General features: G+C 38.5%; 2 protein-coding genes across 2 annotated transcripts; both read left to right on the top strand.

Annotated features, from left to right (window-relative positions):
• Positions 1–471: 471 nt before the first annotated feature.
• On the top strand, positions 472–14,611 carry ckap2l (cytoskeleton associated protein 2-like). Its single transcript, XM_017451522.3, has 9 exons — positions 472–715; positions 2,673–2,739; positions 2,839–2,902; positions 5,704–6,743; positions 7,639–7,837; positions 10,088–10,243; positions 12,719–12,776; positions 12,925–13,075; positions 13,533–14,611. The coding sequence occupies exons 1-9, from the start codon at positions 673–675 to the stop codon at positions 13,828–13,830; spliced, it is 2,076 nt and encodes a 691-aa protein (XP_017307011.1). The 5' UTR covers positions 472–672; the 3' UTR covers positions 13,831–14,611.
• A 2,331-nt stretch (positions 14,612–16,942) lies between these two features.
• LOC108255376 (uncharacterized) lies at positions 16,943–19,785 on the top strand. The gene is made up of 4 exons (XM_017451312.3): positions 16,943–17,166; positions 18,387–18,520; positions 18,683–18,807; positions 18,900–19,785. The coding sequence occupies exons 2-4, from the start codon at positions 18,391–18,393 to the stop codon at positions 19,254–19,256; spliced, it is 612 nt and encodes a 203-aa protein (XP_017306801.1). The 5' UTR covers positions 16,943–17,166; positions 18,387–18,390; the 3' UTR covers positions 19,257–19,785.
• Positions 19,786–24,089: the final 4,304 nt, after the last annotated feature.

The following is a 24,089-nucleotide window of genomic DNA, read 5'->3' as shown; positions in this document are numbered from 1 at the left end:
GTCGGCTCTTATTGCTGAGCTGATCCAAATGACTCACTGAAAAGATTCGGAATTCGCATCGTTAGATCACAGGATAACATACTAGGCTGTTTGAACGTCTCTGAATTATTATAAATGTACATCTCATCTCTAAATACATATTAAGAAAATTAACTATGTGTACAGATCTTTGAAGTTGATTTTGGTTTACATAAAAGACGTGATGGCATATAGTAAAGTTCATGAATTTATAAATCGTGTGTAAATAGAATACGCATAACCGAAAGATTCTTGTTTATGTATTTAAAGAATTAATGTATTTTCATTTTTATTATTTACTTATTATTTCGAGAAGGCGAGCCGTTGTTTATCTACCCATATTCAGACTAATTCACTCTATTGCTCTAGGATTGGCTAGACGTGTCGCGAGTATTGCGCTGGGATTGGTCAGTAGATTCATACGCACGCGCAGAATTATACACTTCACCAATCAGCGGGCGGTTTGAGAAGTCGCTGTTTAGTCGCTATACAGGTAGAGTAAAAAAATAACGCCGTTTCAAATCTTTGAACTGACCAATAGGGTTGAAGTGGGCGTTAACCCCGCAAGATTCAACTGTCGGTGTTTTGGTCGGTGGCGTGCAGGCGATACGCTGCTGAAAAACAATAGATAATAAACGAATTTAATCAAAGAGCATGGAAATAACGGATAAAGACGCGTCAGAACTTTCCCGAACAGGTAGATTTAGATTTTTTAAAAAAAAAAAACTAGATTAATTGTTTGTAACTAACGTTACTTTTTCCTCTATCTTGCTTTGTTCACAGCATGGTACCCATTATTCAATACATAATATTCAATTTCCGGTCAACACCCTTTGTGGTTTTGTGTGGTATTGGTAAATTAAAACTTATTATTATTGTAATAAATGCTTTATAACGTCCCAGTTAACTAGCTAACAAGCAAAATGGTAGGCTGGTAGACTGAGTGAGCTCTCTGGCTTGCTTCAGGCTCCAGCCAATAGCTGTTTTCCTGAATCATAGCTACATTAAAAACATATTTTATGCAGATGAGCTAGGTGTGTGGAATGTAATGAGAAATATAGTCTAAATTTCAAACTAACACATCATCCACTTTTATTTTGTACCCTATGTAGTGTGTTTTTATAGTATAGTACAGGGCCTCTCAAGCATTTTGCATCCATGAACCGCTTTAATGCAAGAAGCAAGAGTTTGAATGTTGTTAGAATAAAAATGTTTATTTCACTATGTCTCAAGAGCATTACCTGTACAGTGCAGTTTGATGGAAAATAATCTCCCTCTTAATGCTAGTCAAATGCATTGTATTTTGCTGCTCACGATGTGTCACAGGGCAACATGACCCACTCAGAAGAAAGCGCTATCTGCCCTCTTCCACATACATGAGCTCCCAAGCCACCACGATTGACCAGTGTCGCTGTGATTGACAGGACAGACAGTATGCCGTCACTCGCAGCCACAGCATGGCCAGTTTTACTCCTATGATTCCCAGCCACGGATGTCTGTGGTTTCGATGTGGCAAACCATTTTTCTGTTGCGCCACTCGGGAGCCTGCCTGTGATTTATTTATTTTTTTTTTTTTTAAATAAAGAAATGATTTTCCAACAATCTGCACCGTAAAGGTCATTTTCTTGTCTTCACAGTGAAATAAACATTATATATGAATAAACAAATTATAATATACTAAGGTACTTGCAAGAATATCAGCAATCGAGTGGATAAGACTCATTGTGGTCGCTGGTATTTTTTCCTTATCTGATCCATTGATTTGTGCTGTTAATATGATGCAATAATTTTTTTTTACTCATTTTATTAATACAGTTTAAGAAAAGACATGTTAGACAGGATCAAAACATTTTTCTTCATGTATTGTCTTGCCTTAAATGGTTAAAAAGCAGACCCACTTATGGTTAATTTTTTTCTCTGTAATCCAATTACTAAGTACATCTTATGTTTAAGTACTACATTCTAAGTACATCTTATGTAAACCATTATATTTATTTATGTAGAGGTATTATTATGATGATGATGATGATGATTATTATTATTCCTAAACTTTCTACCCACCAAACCATTCCAAACATTTTGTATTACATTTGACAGTGTGTATTTTATATTTTTCAATTAAAGTCAAGTTGGGAACGGTAACTTTAAGATAATAACTACAACAATACTACTCGATCATGATCTAGACAGTTGTAATAATCTTAAATTAGGATGTACCCGATTTAGAGTGAATTAGGGTCATGTTATCCCAAACAAAAAGAGGCCATACATTTTCTGCCTTTACTATGGGTTGTAGTTATATTTTTATCAACCAGTTTATCAGGTAAAGCAATGGCCTACTTATTATTCTCTTAAACAGGCAAAAACCTTTAGACATTTAGGTCGGGGCACAACTAGGAAGTTGTATGCTCAAAGGCTTGAATTGATTGGAAAATTCATTCTGTTTGTTAATAGTAAAACTGTAACCTGCTACAGCCCTGCGTCATGCACAGATGTGCATATCATTTATACAGTTGTCATCCTTTTTCTCTTTGCCTCTGCATGTTAGTCTTGGATCACTTGTTATGAGTATATATTTGGTCAGCACACTGGCTGAGTAAACCTGACATGCCAAATATGAAGCATTTTAGATCAAATGGTTTGTCAATTCGCAGCGATACGCAAGCAGAAACTTGCAGAATATCTGGCGGCGAAAGGCAGGTTAAAAGCACCCAATCCAAAGTAAGTCATTATGGTTTTAAAGATTTTAATCCTGAATTTGGGACAGTTGGAAGGAAAAGTGACAATCCACTGATTTTCTTTTCTTGATTTTCTTTAAAGGCCTTATCTAAAGAACAATGCTATGCTGACGAAGCCCCCAGGAGCTGAGCAGAAATCTCACGCTGTAAGTTTATACACCACAATCATAAAGGAACAGGGTTCCCACACATCCTAAAAAAAAACCCTGGGGGGTGTAAACCCCAGGCTTCCACACAATAGGATATGATTTAAATTCATAAGGCAATGATTCGTTATTTGACGATAACTGCAATACGATGCAGTAGCCTCTGATGGATATGTGAGCAGCTTGGTTCAGAATCAGGCACAGGCCTACCGTTAATTCGTCAATGCTCATGACGTAGAGAAGAACTGTTTTAAGAGTATCAGTATTGCAGGTAAATCAGCTTGAATAATTTTTTACACTCCAATTGTTTCTTGTTTTTCAATAATAATGGCTTTATAATTGTTGCATCGATTAATTTCAGTTGTTGCCCTTTAAATCAATGCATTGATCCAAATCATTGGAATATTATGTCCCAACCCAGGTACAGGTATAGATAGATAGCCAAATTTTTATTTGTTACCACACTCTGCTGCGTTGTGCTGCAGTGTAGAAAAGCCAGTGATGGTAAAGATGACAAAATGGGTCCAGTGTCCGGTAAATATTAGGGGTGATTCCATGTCAAATCAACCAGTGGCAGAGAACTTATCCACCACTTTGTATCAGGTGTTTTTTTCTCCATTTGTTAGTACTCGCATTTCGTGGAATTAAGGTATGATTTAGATTCTGATGCTATTCATGGATTTCCATCGCCTTCCATCGTGCACTTGAATTGAACTTGGAAAGATACTATTGCATCATCAGTCGAATGGGGTCACTGAGTACTTTCAGCTTAAAACAAACTCTGGAATTCAGAGCACTGTAAAATAGTTGGTCACTAATGTCTCTTTACAGTCACCAAAGCAGGGTCAAGTTTCTGCAGGGACAATATTTCAGGGATTGAGTTCATATTTTTTAGCGATGGCGCAACTGAAGAACACGGCCGCTCCATCAGTGAAAGACTGGGAATTGGAAGGACTGTTGAAACATCCACCATCATTACACTGTCTGTTACTGCAGTCACTGTTTCTGGATCTGCTGTAGTCTTGTAGTATTGTTTGTGCATTGAAAATCAAGACATTTTTGTCAAATCAATGCACCATGGTAAACCAGGCCACAACTTGTTCTGATCAGAGAGGAAGGAAGAAGCCTGGGTGCTATTTATTAATGTTCTGACACTGATTTTAGTTTTATTTGTCTTAATTTATGTGTTTTGTGTTGGCTTTGCTTTCAATGCTTTTTTTTTGTATATTCTTATAATTAAATTGCTGGCAGCTTTGAGTCATTCTAGCAGCATCTATATACACAGTGCTGTGAAAAGGTATTTGCTGATTTCTTCTGTTTTTGTGTACATCTCATACTAAATGGGGTTAAATCTTTAAACGAAATACAACATAAAACAAGGCAAGCTGCATAAACACGCTATATACTTTTTATTTATTAATTTTTTTAATGAAGCAAAAAAAGTTATCCAACACCTGTCACACACATGAAAAACTAATTGCCAACCAACTTAAAATCTGGTTGTGCCACCTTTAGCATCAATAACTGCAACCAAATGTTTCTGATAACTGGAGATCAGTCTTTCACTTTTACTTCTAGGACCAGGATTTACTCCTATGCTTTGGATCATTGTCTTGCTGCATAATCCAGTTGCGCTTGAGTTTCAACTTACGGACTGAAGAGCAGACATTCTCCTTTAGGATTTCCTGGTAGAGAACAGAATTCATGTTTCCCTTAATTATTGCAAGTTGCCCAGGCCCTGAAGCAGCAAAGCATCCCCACAACATCACACTTCCACCACCATGCTTGTCCGTAGGTATGATGTTCTTTTTGTGGAGTTCTGTGTTTGGATTACGCCAGATGTAACGGGACCCCTGTCTTCCAAACAGTTCCACTTTCGACTCCTCAATCCACAGAACATTCTCCCAAAAGGTTTGAGGATCATCAAGGTGTGTTTTGGCAAAAATCAGATGAGCCTTAACGTTCTTCTGGGTCAGCAGTGGTTTTCACCTCACCACTCTTTCATGGATGTTATTTTTGCCCGGTATCTTTCTGATAGTGGAGTCAGGAACAGTGACCTATATTGATGTAAGATGCAAGAGAGGCCTGTAGGTCCTTTGATGTTGTCAATGTCTCTTTTGTGACTTGCTGGATGAGTCGTTCCTCTTTGAGGAACTTTGGAAGGTCAGACACTTCTGGGATGGTTCACTATTGTGCTGAGTTTTTCCATTTGGAGATAACGGCTCTCACTGTAGTTCTTTGGAGTCCCAAAGCCTTTGAAATCGATTTGTAACCCTTCCCAGACTGATGTATTTCAATCACCTTCTTCATCATCATTTCTGGAATTTCTTTTCATTTTGGCATAGTGTGTTACTGAATAAGACCTTTTAACCAACTTAATTCTGTTGAAAATGTTCTATTTAAGTGTTGATTTGATTGAACAGGGTTTGCAGTAATCAGGCCTGGTTTCGTCTAGTCCAGCTGAACCCCATTATGAATGCAGTTTGGTAGATAACTACAGGGGCAAAAACATTTTCACACAGGCCCAGTTTGTATTGCATAACCTTTTTGCTTCAATAAATAACTATCATTTAAAACCTGTATTTTGTGTCTACTCAGATTGCCTTTGTTTTATCTTAGATTTTGTTTTCATTTCTGAAATAATTTAGTATGAGAGACACAAAAACAGAAGAAATCAAAAATACTTTTTCACAGCATTCTATAATTCTTTAGTCGAAAAATGTTGATTTTTCTATTAAGAGTAGAAACCTTGAAGAAGCTTTTTGGTTGTTTGACTTTTTTCCACTTTTTTCCCTCCATAGTCTGGACAAGGAAAGGAGAACTCAGCCCCGAGTGCCATGGGTGTCAAAAAAGACATACCAAAAGGAAATGCACTGGCAGAGAAGAACAAAAATGTAAGAACCCTCCCCAAAGCCCCTTCTGCTGCTGTTCCACGCTTACCTAGCAACTCCACTGTTTCCCAAACAGCCTCTCAGCAGGCAAGAACATGCTGCAAAGACACAGCTCGTACAGTTAGAAATCCTTCTGTCAATCAACAGCAAACCAGACCAGCTCTACACACAAATGTCACGGCTCACAAGCAAGACAAGACTGTTAAGAAGGGTCCAGCATCTGTGTCTATCCAAGCACAACCTCTGTACAGGTCTTCAATGAATGCAAATACGAGCATTGTCAAGAGAGACCTTCAAAAAAAGCCTTTGATCACTGGTTCAGAAAAGGTAGTGCACAAATCTCAGGTCAAATGTCCCACAATGAAAAAACCCCTAACCAACACTGTTCCAAGTTGTACAGACACAAAATCTTTCATTAGTAAACAGGTCACAATGACGCTGAAGACATCTAAGGAAACTAACAATTTCAATAAAACACACACTAATCTGAAGAAACCACTGAATAGGTATCCATTAGCAAAGCCAGACAGGCCAGGAAAGACACAAACTGGTTCCCAAGATACACAATTATCAAACAAAGTTGGAAATAAACCAAGGTTCACTCACACACAAAGAAGTGTTCCAGTCACATCCAGGCAACGATCATCTCTCTTGCCGACTATTTCTAAAAACGAAAACGCTTTGAAACCAACCAGTATTCCTGTGGCAGGTGTTAAAATAACAGCTCCACATCAACAGCAACGGCACCTCACATTTAAACTTCCCTCCAAGCCAACTGTTCAAGCGTCAGTGCCACAGACTCTTCCACGCCCAAAGAAGACATCCAGCCTGGCCAGGGGGCCTGTGCAGCTGAAGACTCCCAAATCAACATTCAGTCCTGGGACAGATGGTGTCAGGACTGTCCCCCTGGATGAAAGAAACAAACCAACAACTGCTCAAGAAGAGAGACTGTGAGTTGATGTCATTATAAACTGAATAAATTAAATCTGGGCAATATGGTTGTAATAAGTTACTTTCACAATATACCATTTATATCACAGTATTAAAGTTTGATAACAGTGATGGCTAACCAAGAAAAAAGATCAAATCTGCCTTTATTTGTCCCCTGCAGAGTATATTGATGGGGTGGGGGTGGCAGTGGGGCTGGGGGGGACGAAACGTTTTATTAACTATTTATCACAATGAGCGAAGGCTAATTTACACTTTAATGTAGTTGAATGCAAGGTTATCTGCCTCGTGACAAATAGAAAGGGATTGTGAGTAGGTGTACTGTGTGGAAGAGGAGGCGATTACATGGAAGAGATGATTTCCTTCCTTTGAATTGAACACAGGAAATCATAGGATTTTTCTCAGGTTTCTTGGAGCCAGGTGCTTGGTCAGAAAGAATGCAAAAAATAATACCACAGTTTATCCCCAAGATCTGTGCAGACAACCTTTATTACATTCGGTTCTGTACTTCTTTTCTTCTCATTACGGTAAAAGGTGAAATTTCCTTTTTTGGACTTTCTTTGCTGTACATATTGGTCTCTTCCATGTGCTGCATATTAGTCAATGCGAAGACACAGAAGTATAAACGAAGCCTAACAATGGTGTCAGACCGTGTTAGAAAAGTACTAAAAAAATACCCACAAAACCTCTAATGAGAATAGCACTACATTATTTATCATTATGTCAGTATTATATTGCCATATTGCCCAGTCCTGGACCAAAGTCAGATTATTATATTTATATTTTCTGTTTTTGCATTTAAAGTCCAATTAATATATTCAAGTCATTACGTGAATTAAGCTGTCTTGAGGAACAACAGGAGTGACGGTATATTTCCTAACTGCGTGTCTTGAACAGGCGTAAACTTAAAGAGTGGCGAGAGGCAAAAGGCATCACATATAAACGTCCGCCGATGCCTGTGCAGCCAGCGAGGAGGAAGACGACCGCTCTTCCTCCTCAGGGATACTGGAGTACAATAGAACAGGAGGATGAGGTCCACGGCTTTGTCTGCGCCGTCGACCAGTCTCTGAGCGATTGCATCAAACTTCTTCAGCAGGTAACCTGATCACGCTGCTGCTCATAGGGGAAATTTCTCTGACTAATAAAAAGAAACATAATTACATGATATTAAAAAAAAAAAAAACCCTTTCAAAGCAGCAGAAGATCGTTTAATCTGTGTGCTAACTCAGGGACACATTTAAGGTTATGAGGGAATTACACAGTTCAGTTTCGCTGTTTCCTTTTCAAGTAATCATGGGAAAATAAACGACGATAGGGTGGTCATTGAAGTTGTTGCTGAATTATTTTCCTTTTCCAGCCATTTGGCAACAATTGCACTTTTTAACTTCGTTATATTTAATGTTGTGTAATGTCCATGAAACAAGTTCCTTTTGTCACTTACACCGTAACAGTGTAACTTTTTTTCCTCTCTTGAGCTTATTAAAACAAACAAAAACACAGCTTGTCATGTTACCAAAAAAACACTAACTGTTAGAAAGCACTGACATTGGAGACTCCTTTCTTAAGTGTTAAATGTCTCCTTCCAAAAAAAAAACCCCTAACCATATCAACAATTTTCACAAACTTTTTATTATTCGGTTTAGATAATGTGGAGTATCTGCCATAAACATCCTTGTGAATGAGATGTTTTACTTCGTAAACGGGGAAGGAACTGGAAGTTGAGACAACTACCCCAATTTGACAAATCGAAATACTCTGAATCACATCACTGTGATGTGGGAATCACTATGCGTGTGTTAATTGTAGCTGTGTAATGGATTACACATCAGAGGTGTAGCTTGTGTAGTTTGGCAAACAACCCAGATCTTGTCTGTTGAAAGACATCCAGATAATGCAGGCTTTCATCTCAACAGCAAACACCGTGAAAGACAAAAAGAGAAGATGAACAAGTATAAATAAGACCGGTTCCACCTGCACTCCCTAAGCACGTTCTCATCACTGGCACCCAATCTTATAAACGTAGGGGTGTACTTACTTTTTTCATGTGACTGAAAATGTCAATTTTATGTGTCCTTTGATAGTGTATCAACTTTATCAATAGGCACTGTTTCAAAGAGGGTCAAATGTTTGCTTGTCTAAATATGTATATAAAAAAAGCCAACAGTTTCCATGGGGTGTGCTTATTTTTTCACATGACTGTGTGTGTGTGTGTGTGTGTGTGTGTACATTTCTGTGTGAGTTTGTGTGTGTGTGTGTGTGTGTGTGTGTGTGTGTGTGTGTGTGTGTGTGTGTGTGTGTATATATATGCATGCTAAGAAACACTTTGCTATGGCCCAACACTGCGAAATGCACATGGTTCATAATGTGTTGTTGTAAAATGAAGAAACGTTCATCTCGTAATCTTAGTATTCATCATCGAGATGTTGTACAGACTACTGCCAGAGTAGAACAAGATAATGTTTTCTGAATGTTTTCACAAATGTATGACTGCAAAATTGAAATATTACTCGCATGAAAACACAAGTTATGTCACGAGGCCAGCAACATACTGTAATATAGAGTATTGTTTTCACTGTTAAAACAAGTCTTAGTGAAGTGACACAGCATGCTATAGTGTGCTTTGTAATACAGTCCAAATAATTGATAGTGGAGTTCTGTGTCAACTGTATTTATTTATCTATGAACGCTACCGATTTTGTTGAGTACTTGTTGCAGTCCAACTTTTTTCCGTACTTACAGTTGCAGTCAACATTATTCAACCCTCATTGCAAATCAGGTTTCTTGTCAAAATGTACAGACTTTCAGATGTTTGCAGTGAACAAATCAAACAAAAGCAATTGAAATAGTTCAACACAACGAATGTTTCAAGTGGTTTCCCCAAATTCAACTGAAAATACAACTTGTAATGAATCCCTCACAACAGCACAAATATGCAAAACAAGTGTTACCTCAAGCACACCTGATGTGACTAATCAAGGGCTTCATTATTTGCACGAGGTGTGTTTGAGGTGGAACACATGAAATATTTGAACTGGCTTGGGGTAGAAATACTTGAACAGGGCAGAAAAAGGAAGCTATCAACGGCTGCAGAGAGATTTGTGAAAAACCCTCGAGTGACTGCAAAAGACATGCAGCAAGACCTGGTGGCAACAGGCACTTCTTTGTGTTGAACTATTTCAATTACTTTTGTTTGATTTGTTCATTTCAAACAGCTGAAAGTCTGTACATTTTGACAATAAACCCGATTTGAACTGGGGGTTGAATAATTTTGATTGCAACTGTATTTAACAGTTTTTAGAGATTAATTGTCCTATTCTAACCCTATTCTTTATGTGCGTCCTGACAGGGGTGTCCTGTAGACCAGGTACGAGATGTTCTGTCTCGGGTGCCAATGGCACATAAATTTGCTAAATACTGGATCTGCCAGGTGCGCTTGATGGAACAAGAAGGAGATCTTGATGTGTTGTCGACATTTGAGGAGGCTGTTCGTGTAGTCCGAGAGGTGTGTGTTTTCTTTTATTCCCATGTGCTCTTTCATAATCATGCATTCTTCCCCCACACACCCCCACACACCCCCACACACACCTTTCCTTTACTGATTATTGTGCAATTTTATCTATCTTCCTGTTTTAACATAAGCCCAAAGGAATGTCAACATTTTAACAACTTTCACCCTGTTGCTAAAGATATGGCGGTGTTCGCTCTTTTTTTTTTGTTTTACATCCATGTCTTAGATAAGCGAGGAAACTTTCACTAAAGATAACAGTGCAGTCTGATATTTGAGACTTATTACTGTTGCCAGATCACAGCCTGTAGTTCATAATCATATCAGTATATTTAATCATAAACTGTGTGTAACAAGAAGCTTGAGCAAGTTGTGATGCAATAAACAGGAAGACGCACCCCAATCATTTTCCTCGCTCCAGCAGTTTGGTTTGGTTTGGCTTGGTAAATTGGACTGCTATAACACTCTGTAAAGGTGGATTTTTAAAAAAGTTTTAAAAAAAAAACAACAACACCACAAAAAAAACCCCAACAAATCTATCCTTGTCTTTCTTGTTAATTTGCACAAATTCATACTAAAGAAATGGAAGAAATCTTAATTTTAATTGAATTACATTTATTCAAAGAGATGAGAAATTCCTACAACAAAAAACAACAAATTCATACCACATGGGTCAATATTGGCAAGTTTCCTTTGTCATTCATCATCAGTAGAGAGTAAGCAAATGAGATGAGAGTGTGTTGAATGTCATAAATCAGGGAAGGGCTATAAAAAATACACAAATTAATCTACCCATATCCATAATAGAGCTGTAATAAACCTGCCTGTTGATAACACATCAATTTTATGTCCTCAGACAATGAGAAGGAAGGTCAGAGAGGCAAATAGTTCAAACCAGAGGATTTTATCTTTCATCTAATCACAAACATATAAGCATCTAGGGTTTGTTAGACGCTACCAGAAGTTTGACTGGAGCCGGGTTCTACGGGTACAAGAAAAGTTATACAGAAAAGCACATAATCCGCACTATTACGTCTCTGGGGAGCCATGTTAAGGCAGGTGGTATCATGGACATGTTGTACCAGGAGATTTTAAATGAAAACCTGGCTACCAGAAGTTGCAACTGGATTATGATCGGATCTTCCAACTTGTGTACAAATGTATGCCAGAATAGTATAATGACCACAAGCTTTTGACATGGTCATCTCTGTTTCCTTAACTAAACCCAATTGAAAACCTGTGGAGTGAGCTGATGAGAATCCACATGAGACGGTAGTACCCTGGAATATGTCGAAAGATTCTGTATAGAGGAGTGGTCTTTGATTAATTCCCCAATCTCATCAAGCATTAAAGGAAGGTTGCACAAAATACCAATAACTGGCACATTTGCTTGTAGTAAAATACATTACGGCAAGAGTTTACTTGGTTTCTTGCTTACTTCAATTAAAGATTAGATTTCTAAGCTAATTAGGAAATTTGTTTCACCTCTCTTTACAGAGGATACCAATCATTCGGGAGCTCACTGCATATATGTATAAGTTGTTAGAGGTTATAAAGTAAACTTATTTAAATTCAAATAATCAGTTAGTTTGACATATAACTAAACACAAACTATAAACATGAACTTTGATAGTCAGTAGTAATCTTCCCCACTGTAATGTCATTAGAAATATAATTAATTGCATAAGCTCCAGCTTGTCACCGGTGTTGCACGGTGTTTGGCCACACACTGATTACATCACTTGCTCACTGCGGCACCGCACCCACGTTTAGCATTTTTTATAGTAATAACAATCATTTAGTTCAGTAACAGAACGGACGCTATTAAAAACCAAAAGCATCTGCTCGATTCCGCATATGCCGAATGAGTCAGAGTCGCAGCACAGATCAGCAGGATTCAGTTTTCGTTTGACGGAGGTGAGGCGAGCTGACTGACAAGATGATGGCGGAAGATTTAGTTTAATAGAAGCGAGTTTGTCACTGTACTGTTTCGTTGTTGTGGTTGTGTTTTTCATTAATAATAAGAATGAACCCACCATTCAAGCAATTGCCGTCCCGAATTATCGCTAATTCGAGAGCGAAAGTGAAATGCGCACGGCTGCTTTTAAATCGCTTAAGAATGCCTATTATCTCCCCCCTCCCCCCACATAAATGTGGTATATGTGTAACAAAAAAGTTTATTTTTAAGGAAATACTCAATGCAGCTACATCAGCTCATTTTTTAATTTATTTTAATAGCTAGTATTATTAGATACTTTGCATCATGTAGAATTGTCAGAGAAGCAAAATAATGTAGTGACCGCTGAAAACCTTTTTGTTAAGTTAGAGGCTTTAAAAACCCTTGTTACTATTACAAATCTTGATTTGATTATATAACCTTACACTTACATTTTTTTACTGATCAAATCTAAACAAAAGTTTCTTATCTAGCTAGTTAATACTAACTTTTTTGGCCTATTTTTTTTTTAACAGCCTGTTGATGAACTCCGCTCTGTGGTTTTTGAGATCCTTAAGAAGAAAGAAGCAAAAGGTAAAACAAGAAATGGTCTCTTCCTTTTCTAGATTGTTCTTTTCCAATTTATACATATTAGAATACCACAAAGTAATCACAGTGTGTTAAAAGAGGTGATTTTAATACACCAATAGAGAGAGGTTAATCATCTTGCCAACATTTTTAGGTTCATGTTCAGAGAGAGAGAATGATGTATGCAGCGGTGAAGATGGGGAACACAGTTTCAACGCGTGCACTCCTAAACCTGTCGGCGCACTGATCCGTGGAGAGAAAAGAGACTCGTCTGTAATAAAATATAAGATCACGGCTACTCCTGGGTATATTATCATTCTCCATTGACATGGGCGTAACTTTGCTTTGAAACATGCTTTGGACAAAAAATGAAAATTAAATGCTGTATTTTACATCATCAGCTTTAGTTCAGTTTCTGCCACGAGCTATTATATAAATAAGGAATGAAACACTTGGGGGGTATGCTGTTTTCCCATCACAGCACGCCCTGAAGTGTTTTATTCTGCGAATACCATTAACTTTCCAATTTGTACCATTTTTAAAAAAAATTTATTAATTGGCTAAATTAATCAGCACCGTCTTGCCAGTCAGAATTGAGCATTCAATAGCACTGTTGTAAGATTTCTTAACAAACTACACTTTCAAACAGTTGTGTCCAGCATAAGTTACGCCTATTTTTATGTATAACAATACCTAGTGTGTGATCAAGCATGCAAAACTACCAGGAAATAAGAGGTGCTTAAATGTATCCCTTTTGTCTAGTGGGAAAAGGAGCCAGCAGAGGCCAGGGCGTGTTAATGGCCACGAAATCCGTTTCTTCACACCAGTACGCCGTTCCGTACGTATTGAGAAAACGGCCTCCCATTACCCGTCAGTCCTGCAGGAGCACGACCCCTGTGTGACTTCTCTTCATGAACTCTTGGCTGAGGATGAAGGCCAAAGTGAGCTCACACGTACAGTAGATTCAACAATCTCTCCGCTCTACGTGTACCGAGAGAATGAAGCCCTGAAGGAGCATGTGCAGATTCAACTGGTTTATGATGAGGTTGATGCATCATGAAGCCCTGAAGGAGCATGTGTGGAAATGCAGCCGGCTTATAATGATGATGTATGATGATGAACATAAAATTCCATGATCACCTAAGGGAAACTCTTCTTCCTTTTTTTTTTTTTCATTAACCATGTATGTCATCAGTTTCACTGTTGTGAAAGTGGAACATGCTTTTTCAGTCTGGAGAAAAAAGTATGAAAGATGTGACTCAAATATTTGTTCAGACTGTAGTGTGCCAAACAGTGATAAAGAAGACATTCCTAATATATTTTAATCTTTCATAAAAGACTACGTGACTACGGCTTAAATTGTAGCAAAGAGAGTCTTTTTTTTTGCAAGTTCCTGAGTATAGCTCAGACGTTCTTACCCATTTCGTTTCTATTCATTGACACAGGTTAGTCTTTTTTCTGTTTTTTATTTTAATATTAAAATGAAATTTAAGCAACAGTAACATGGCGATATTACTCCAGTGACTGTAAACATTGTATTTGGAAGTACTTACAGAACTTTAAAAGATCATAAAATGATTTATCAGAACATAAAAGAACATAAAAGACCACACACACCAACCAGAGATAAGAGTAACCAGTGTCACACACCCATATGGGACAAACCTGAAGCAACATTAGTCACTTGTTAATTCCTTGAGTCTGTCCTGAAGATAAAACAGAGAACAGGATGTTAGATGTTTGTGTAAGTGGCTCTGGTAGGCTCCATTTGATTGACCTTTTAGTGATGTATATTTATAATGTACACTTCCAGAATAAAATAAATATTTTTTTTGTGGTAATCAGACTGGATTGATTCATTATATAAGTATATATTTTTATTTTATAATCTTAATATTTATTTTGCTTATTTGAACTGTTCATGCATTCATGCTGTTGATCTGTATTATTAGCAGAAACTGAGATTCATCAGACCAGGCTACATTTTCCCAATCTTCAACTGGCCACTTTCACTGAGTTTGTTCCCATATAGGTTCAGATTCCTGTTCTTGGCTGACTGGAGTGGAACCTGGTGTGGTATTTTGCTGTTGGATTCTGCCTCAATGTTTGACATGTTGTGCATCCTGAGATGCTTTTCTGCTCACCATGGTTGTAAAGAGATATTTGATTACTATAGTGTTCCTTTTTTTTGTAAACTCTAGAGATGGTTCTTGATGATAATCCCAGGTGATCAGCAGTTTCTGAAATGCTAAACCCAGCCTGCAAACTGCACTACTGCCACATGTTATCAATGGCCAGTGTAAACATTCCAATCACTTTGCTACAGCATTCACATGAAACATGGGAGCATGTGATATGACAGGATTTCTGTGGAATTTATAAGTCAAATTGTGGTCAAGGGCCAAACTGTGACAGCTAGACCATTGAGTCAGAGCATCTCCAGCAGCAGGGCTTGTGGGGTGTTCCTAGTATGCAGTGGTTAGTACCTACCAATAGTGGACAGGGTCACCGCCGATAGGGTCACGGGCTCCCAAGGCTCATTGATGCACGTGGTGAGTGAAGGCTAGTCCGTCTGGTCCGATCCCACAGAAGAGCTACTGTAGCACAAATTGCTGAAAAGGTTCATGCTGACTATGATAGAAATGTGTCAGAACACACAATGCATCACAGCTTGCTGCGTAGCCACAGACTGGTCAGAGTGCCAATGCTAAACCTTGTCCACCACTGAAAGCACCTGCAATTTGCATGTGAGCATCAAAACTGGACCATGGAGTAATGGAAGAAGGAGGCCTGGTCTGATGAACCACGTTTTCTTTTTGTTAGGAACTGGGAATCTTCAGGTTACGATTTTTAAGAAGGGGAACAGTGAAAGTACACAAAAAGACGGTGCCCTTGCCCTGCCACACATTTCCCACACCAAGGTCTTGGAAGAGTTCTCTCATTTATTCAAAGAAAGGCAGAGTATATATCATGCTTGACACACAACAGAGACAATGGGTTAACTATTAATTGGCCAGATAGACGGGTGTATTTGCTTAAAACAGGAAGCATATAAATGAAGACAGGAACAACTCCATATATGGTTTTCAGGAAGTCATAGAAATACGAGCAAATGTTATTTGGGAAGGTATGTAAAACAGTGAGGTGCTTTATCTGTCTGTGCCTGGTTGGGAAAACTTATTACTTTTACATCATGTGGACAGCCGGGTGCGTGCACGTCGTTTTCCTGGGGAACGGCACCAGGATGCACTATGGGAAGAAGGCAAACCAGCGGAGGCAGTATGATACTCTGGGCAATGTTCTGCTGGGAAAATTTGGGTCCTGGCATTCATGTGGATGTTATTTTGTCACGTACCACCTACCTAAACATTCCTGAACAAAAATTGTTCAGGAATGGTTGACGAACATGACAAAGAGTTCAAGGTGTTGACTCGGCCTCCAAATTCCTTTGATCTCAATCCGATCGAGCGTCTGCAGGACGTGCTGGACAAACAAGTCTGATCCATGGAGACTCCACCTCAAAACTTACAGGGCGTTGTCTTGGTGCCAGATACCACAGCACACCTTCAGAGGTCTTGTAGAGTCCATGCCTCGATGGATCAGAGCTGTTTTGTTGCCACAAGTGGAACCTAACAATATTAGGCAGAATATTAGGTTTTAATTGGCACCCTGTCCAGGGTGTCCCCCGCCTTGTGCTTCATACCCACAAGGTACCACACAGGTTCCCCATGACCCAGTAAGGATAAGCGGTACAGAAAATGGATGGATATTAGGTTGTAATGTAATGGTTGTTCGGTATATATATATATATATATATATATAGGGTGTCGCAAAAGTCTGAATACATAAGGGAAATAAACACTTTTTAGCAAATTATCTTACAAATGTTTTCATACTTTATTTATATATATATATATATATATATATATATATATATATATATATATATATATATATATATATATATATATATAATTTATATTATGTATATATATATTTGTTCAGATAGTCTTTCAGAACGTCTTTGACAAAAGAAGAACGTGTTGAAATCAGTCTCATGGCTGGATCGGGAAGCTGTCGTGAGGTTGTGATGGAGTTTAACAGGAAACATTGTGAGCACATCACACACTACACTGCTGCCGAACTTAGTAACGAATTCAAAAAGACCGGAAGTGTGAAGTGGACGTCCACGAGCATCCACGGATGAAGGCACAACCTTAAACATCTCTACCTGCAGATGAGGTGTTGGTGGTAGGCTGACAGGGGCGGGAGCGCGTGGGCTGCGTGGGCTGCGTGCACTTTTTAAACCACGAAGCACGCGCTGTTTTGCAAGTCACCTGAACGGCTGAAGCTGCGCGTGCTCTTTTTCACTGAGAGAATCTTCCACATAAGCCAGGTCAGTGTTCTCTTACACGCTATTAACACACGTTAATAACGTCTTATCGTTGATTAAGACTTTGAGCAGCAACTATCTCTGCTTAAAAAAACAACAACCCAATAGAAACCATAGAATTTGAATAGATTTCAATTTCAAATTCATAGAATTTGTAATGGTTTTAATGGTTATAATGGTAATTGTATTGGTTTTAATGGAAACTGTAATGGCCCCTGTTGGTCTCTACTGTTAATTTGTTGCCTTCTATTGGTGGCATGTTATGTCTAGTGGATTCCATTAAGGATCAATAATGATAATGGTAATGGTTTTAATGGTTAGCTGATGGTTTGCAATGGTATTTGTAGTGAAGCCATTAAAATTTCTGTGATAGTTTCTATAGCTTTTTTCAGCAAGTGTGTGTGTGTGTGTGTGTGTGTGAGAGAGAGAGAGAGAGAGAGAGATGAATTTCAAGCCAACTTTCACTTGGCACCACTTAAAAAGACATGATAACTCAGATCTCTGATTGCTGTACTATTGACATACTGTTCACACTATCAAAACAAAAAAGTGCCTGGAGAGCGGCTTTTGCTATTAACTCAGTGTACCTTTAAATTTAAAATGTTACCATGGGTCATAAAAAAAGGATTGTATGAATAATTATACACGCCTATACTATGTTTCTGAAGGTATTAAATGAATGTCATAAATATGCAACCTTCCATCTGACATTTGAAGCAATACAAATAACACTATTTGTGACATTATTTTTAAATGATTGTACAAGTAAAATCTTCCAACACAAAGGTTTGAAAGGTCAGGGCAAGAGAGTCGTTACAACAGAACTAAATGATGCTACATTGAATGTCTTTGGATCTTTGGATTTGGATTAAGAGTTATAGGTTCCTAAAGAGATTGTATTTCCTCCCAGCAGATGATCTACCTGGCGTGAGACATTTGAGCAGATTATCATTTTCCAATCATGGCTGCTTTTGTCTAGACCTTCCTGGTGAACATATGCTTTAGATATTTTATGAGTGCAGGTCTTGGTAGTGCTGTGGCCACTGACTGAGGTGTTGAGCTTAGGTTCTTCAGCTGCAGTGGTACCCTTATCTGAGGCACAAAGTGAATATTGATGTTTTAGGCATTGAGAATTGATCTGGGACATTGTTACTTGTCTTGTTACTTAACTTATGTTGACTTATGTAAATGTGTGTGTACGTGTGTCCAATTCTAACCTACAGAAACATGGTAACTCATGAGCAAGTCACAGCATATTTAGAGGTCAGTGGTGGGAAATACGCCAAGATTGAGCCAAAGAGGCCCGCCGGGACTCACCAGTTAGTTGTTAAAAGTTCACAGAGATCTGCACCTGGCTGTAAGCAAAGAAATTCTTATTCATAAAATCATTAATACCAATAATATTTATTATTTATTTGTGTCATAACACCTCAGTAATATCTGTTGTCATTACTATTTGGTATCTACAGCATTATTTACAATTAGAAATTGTTCTTTGTAATGTCTCTTAATGATGCAGTGACTGTGTACAAGGTGCCAAGGCAAGACAAAAGTGTCGTGATGGCATTCTGTTTCAAGCTGAAAGAAAATATGTATTATCCGGTAGTGGAGCGGGACCCAGCCACCGAAAAAGCCATCGTGAAGGTAATTCTGTGCATTTAGACAAACATGCATACTGTATTATTAAAAAGTTATGTAAATTGAGTTTAAATACAAACTTTTCCCTACCTTTCCAGGTTGTGGGGCCAATAAACCAGCCATTTGAGGGATTCCCTGAGAAGTATCTTTTTAAAATTGGAACAAATAATGAGTATGGAAGCCTGTGCTCAGTGGCAGAACCTAACCAATATCTTTCTGTTTCTGAAGAGGTCATCACCCTCAGCACCAATCCATACCTTCAATTCAGAATCAGTCTAAACAAACAGGCAAATAGGATGGCTTCAACAAACTTTGTTTTGCCTAAGTTTAGGCCATTAGATCACCACAGATTGATGAGGAATCACAGAAGAAGAAAGACAGGAAAATACCAGAAATCCTGTAGCAATACCAGCATCCATACCCCTGTACCAAGTAGCTCTGGTCACCTATTATAACCTATTATTCAGAATCTATTCATAAAAAGCAAATATAGCAAATATATTTAGCAAATCAATACAGGAACATTTGACATATATGCATCATAAAGAATTTCTTTATAAAGAAATATTTTACATGTACACTTTACATTTATTCTGATGGATATAAAAGCTGATGCTTTTATCCAAAGCAACTTACAATTGAGGAAATACAAGCAAAGTGACAGGTATACCAAGCGGAGAACAATACAAGTAGTGCTACCGTACATTATTATATGATGAACACATTGAAGACTTTGCTGCCAGGAAACACAGGAGTGTGCGTTTGTACATTTTGAAATTAGAAATGCTCCAGCAGAAGACATATGTCTGTGTTAATTTTTGTTTTAATCTATTGTTTTATTTTTATAATATTTATTCTTTTAAAATGTTTTTATTTAATATGTCTAATTTTAGTTTGTATTTTATGCTGTAGAGCTACAATTGTTAATAATTACAATATATATATATATATTTTTTCGACTTTATTAAAGTTCTTTTCTGACCATTAATGTAGATGTGTGTTGGTGTTTAAAAAAATAAAATAAAATAAAAAAGTAACTTTAATGACATTTGGATGGGAGGGGAGGGAGGGAGGGGGTGGAGGAGGGCACAACAATACATTTCTTCTTAGGGCACCCATTTGGCCAGCAGCAGGCCTGATTTTATTATTATACATTTTTAATATGGTGTGTGTGTGTGTGTGTGTGTGTGTGTGTGTGTGTGTGTGTGTGTGTGTGTGTGTGTGTGTATGTGTGTGTGCGTGATTATTAACAGGTAAAACAAAATAGCTACTTTCACTAGATTTATGAATCGTGTATGTTTTTATTAGAAAAGAATCAGAATATCCATCCATCCATCCATCTTCTACCGCTTACTCCTTTTTTCAGGGTCACAGGGAACCTGGAGCCTATCCCAGGAAGCATCAGGCACAAGGCGGGGTACACCCTGGACAGGGTGCCAATCCATCGCAGGGCACAATAAGAATCAGAATATTCAGGCATTTTAATATACATGTTTAATATGCTAAAACTGACAAACGAGGAATGCTTAAGGTCTGTAGTGTTTTAAATTAAGCACTTAAACACAGAAGCAGACATATCTCACAGAAAGCCTCCCTTCACTGTTTTTTTCTGGAAAAAAAATTAATTCAGCTTTTAAAACAATTTGTAATGTGAACACAAACGCACCATACTAAATCTAATAGCCCCATGCACAAATGAAACATTACAATATTGGTGTGTTCACACCTGACACTAGCTAGATAAAAAAAAGTGTAGCAGCTGATATAATAGTAGGCTATTAAATTAATTAAATTATTAGAGATGCACCGATACTAAATTTCTCAGGCGATACCGATAACCGATTATTCAGAGTGATATTGGCCGATACCGATGCTGATAGTTCTGCCTTTTATGCCTTCTTTTAAATTAATAATAATTAATTCCACAATACTGAAAGAAAATTTTTTTTAGCAGGCCTTCTTTTTATTGACAGGATATAATCGGCCCTGGACATCTGATGTTTTTAAACTATCGGCCCATAGCCAATAGAGGGAAAGATAGCCTTTATCAGCAGATACCGATTATCGGCGCATCTCAATAAATGACAAATTAGGTAATAAATTTCAGTACTACAAGATGTAGAACACACAACAAACAAGTTTCTGCATAATAACAGCAATAAACTCTGTCCAAACACTTACAGTTGTGCATGAAGGTGTATGTGATTGTGCCCTGTGATGGGTTGGCACACCATTCAGGGTGTCCCCGACCAAGTTCCCTGGAATAGGCTCCAGGCTCACATGTGACACTGTGTAGGATAAGTGGTCAGTGGACAATGGATGGATGGGTGGATGTATGGATAAAAATTGGATAAACTTTTCATACTCACATGCATACCACAGAATTCTCATGCACTCTCACGTGGATTTGTCTCAACTGGATGATTGTCGCAGTTGACAAAATCCTGACACAGGGTACACAGTTGACTCAGGGCACTCAGTTCATTCGCTGATTCAATTATTTTAAATCAAATGTAAATTGGAATGTTTAGAAAAATGTTTGGGCAGCACAGCGGTGCAGTGGGAAGCATTGCCACCTCACAGTTACTGAGTCCCCAGTTCGATTCTAAGCTTGGAGTTTTCTCAGTGTCCGCGTGGGTTTCCTCTGTGTCCTCTGGTTTCCTCCCACCTCCCCAAAAACTTGCTGGTACATGAATTGCTGACTAGGTTTGAAAAAATTTATGATTTATACCCTGACATCTAAATCAGTTTTGAAATATCACAGCTTTAGTTCTTTGGGTTTACTTCCAGGTCCCAGGTCTCTCAGCGTGACTCCGGATGGTCCAGACTCCACGTGGTCATCCCAAAATTCCTTGATTGCTCAATGCAACCTCCTTCATTCCATGACTGGAAAATCAATTGATATCTGCAATTTTTAAGGATCAATTCTTAAAATCAGTCTCAAGACTAAAACAGTAATATGTGAAGCGTATGTTTAAATGTGTGTGTGTGTGTGTGTGTGTGTGTGTGTGTGTGTGTGTGTGTGTGTGTGTGTGTGTGTGTGTGAGTTATTTCCTGATTAATTTCTGGTAAGGCTTTGTGTATAATAAATTCTGCAAGACTGTTCCTACAGGACAGAGCATTTCCGATAAGTAAACACAGAGTCATGGTTGGATTTTGGCTTTTAGCAATCTATGAAAACCCTTTCTTGTGTTGTTACACGAATGATAGGAGTGCTGAGTTCTCCAGGTCTCCAGGCCAAAACGCACACAGCTATTGATGAACCAAAAGGCAGGATAACCAAAATGGGCTGATTTCACTGAGCTGAGTTGGGCTGTTAGCTCTTCTTTATCCTAGAAACATTCTAAGTTCAGAGCCTAGGTTATTGATCGAAAGAATATGTTAAGATATTTTTTTTTAAATTAACAGCCATAGAGTACGGCCTCTCACAGAAATGATGATGTGGCTTAGGCTGAATTCGAGTTTTACACCCCTGGCTTAGCTGTGTATGGCCAAAATAGATTTATATAATAATTGCAGGCAGACAGACAGACAGACACAACACATGTTTATCAAAAAAACTTTGTTAAATATAGGTGTGCAACAATTATTGACACCCCTATAAATGTATATGAGAAAACTATATTTGAAGTATATTCAAATTGATATTTTACATTTTTTTAGTACACCTGGGTAAATAGGAACAGGAAATTGTTCAACCATGACTTCCTGTTTCACAGGGGTATAAATATGAGGTAACACAAAGGCCAAATTGCCTTAGTCATTCATAACAATGGGTAAGACCGAGGAATATAGCTGTGATGTGCGACAAAAGGTTGTTGAGTTTCACAAAATGGGAAGTGGCTATAAGAAAATAGTACAAGCAGTGAAAATGCTTTTTGGCAATAAGCACCAGAGGTGGTTTTGGCGCACACAGAGAGGTAGTGTCACGATTTCCCCTCGAGCTTGCACTGTAGCAGGCAGCGTGCTCGGAAACCCAAAGCGCAAGCTCGATGCGCGAGCCCTAAGCGTGAACCCTAAGTGAGCGCATGCTTTTGGGTTTGCAGTGTTACATTTTCCCCTCGAGCTAGCGCTGTAGCATGCAGCTTGCTCACGTGAACCCTAAGAGAGTGCACGCTTTGGGTTTTCAGTGACACTGACTTTGTTTACTTTCGACACGTGCATTTGTTATGGTTTATGTCCTGTCTCCGCCCCTGTATTGTCATTGGTTATTGTCATTGGTTTCCCGTATGTGTGTCATCATTGTTCTCAGTTGTCTTGTTTCACCCCTGATTACGTTTGTCATTTAAACCCCTCTGTCTCTTTGCACCTTACGAAGTATTACGTGAGTTTTCCGTATACAAAGCATTTGTTCTCGGTTCATTTGTTAATGTTTTGATCTCGCCCTCGGTCTCGATTCTGGTTTTGTCTAGTTTATCCCTGTTTGCCAATTGCCTGCCCCATTGCCTGTTTTTTGACCACGCTATTGTCTCATGATTTGGATTGTGCCTCTCTTTAATAAAAGCTCTTACCTGCAATTGCATCCGGCCTAACGTCCATTACGTTAATTACATGGCAGGTAGCCATATGGAAAAGTAACTCATGCCCACGGTTAAATATTTTGGTGGCTCTTTAATGTTTTGGGGCTGTTTTTCTGCCAGAGGACCTGGACATTTGTTAGTGTTGGCTCGAATTTAGCCTATTACCCAAAAACATTTAAAACTCAACTTAGAAGCCAATACTCACATCTACCTCTGAGCCCAGTTGGAGATAGAAAAAATACACCAGCCGTGAGTGAGAAGAAGCAAGGGTCCAGCTTTATTGTTCCATTCCACCACACGAGATCCACACCAATGAGAATTCTCAGAAGTGATCCCAATACCCTGAGCTTAAGCTCCAGTATTTATACTGTATTTACACACTAGATAACCCATAGGTTTCCAGAAAAGGCCTATTTCACTTACCCATAGAATTGAAACCAGGGGTTTTAATTTACACATAAAATCAGAACCCAGGCATTTCCAACAACCCAGGAAACAAAAACCCAGAGTTTCTAGTTACCTAGGTGGTCAGAAACCAGGATTCTCATTTACCTAGGTGGTCAGAAACCAGGATTCTCAATTCCCTAGGTAAAAAAAATGACGTAGACAAGACGACTAAACAACCGGGAGGGACCTTGGTCTTATCGTTATCTCGCGGGGGGGGGGTTTGACCCAGCCACCCTTATAACTGGCTCTCTTCATGGTTCTCTAAAAATTAAGGCTTTCCTTGCGAGACGAGAATCTTCACCATCTGAATCATGAGTAAGT

Source organism: Ictalurus punctatus, chromosome 22, assembly GCF_001660625.3.
Source record: "Ictalurus punctatus breed USDA103 chromosome 22, Coco_2.0, whole genome shotgun sequence".
NCBI lineage: Eukaryota > Metazoa > Chordata > Actinopteri > Siluriformes > Ictaluridae > Ictalurus > Ictalurus punctatus.
The sequence above is the reverse complement of the archived record's forward strand: the minus strand, read 5'-3'. Positions and strand labels throughout refer to the sequence as shown.

Coding starts and splice junctions, on each gene's coding strand:
- ckap2l (XM_017451522.3), top strand. CDS start 673: ATGGAAATAACGGATAAAGACGCGTCAGAACTTTCCCGAACAG. Junction 2,903..5,703: donor CTGAGCAGAAATCTCACGCT/GTAAGTTTATAC, acceptor TTCCCTCCATAG/TCTGGACAAGGAAAGGAGAA. Junction 12,777..12,924: donor TAAGAAGAAAGAAGCAAAAG/GTAAAACAAGAA, acceptor CAACATTTTTAG/GTTCATGTTCAGAGAGAGAG.
- LOC108255376 (XM_017451312.3), top strand. CDS start 18,391: ATGGTAACTCATGAGCAAGTCACAGCATATTTAGAGGTCAGTGGTGGG. Junction 18,521..18,682: donor ACAGAGATCTGCACCTGGCT/GTAAGCAAAGAA, acceptor TTAATGATGCAG/TGACTGTGTACAAGGTGCCA. Junction 18,808..18,899: donor CCGAAAAAGCCATCGTGAAG/GTAATTCTGTGC, acceptor CTACCTTTCCAG/GTTGTGGGGCCAATAAACCA.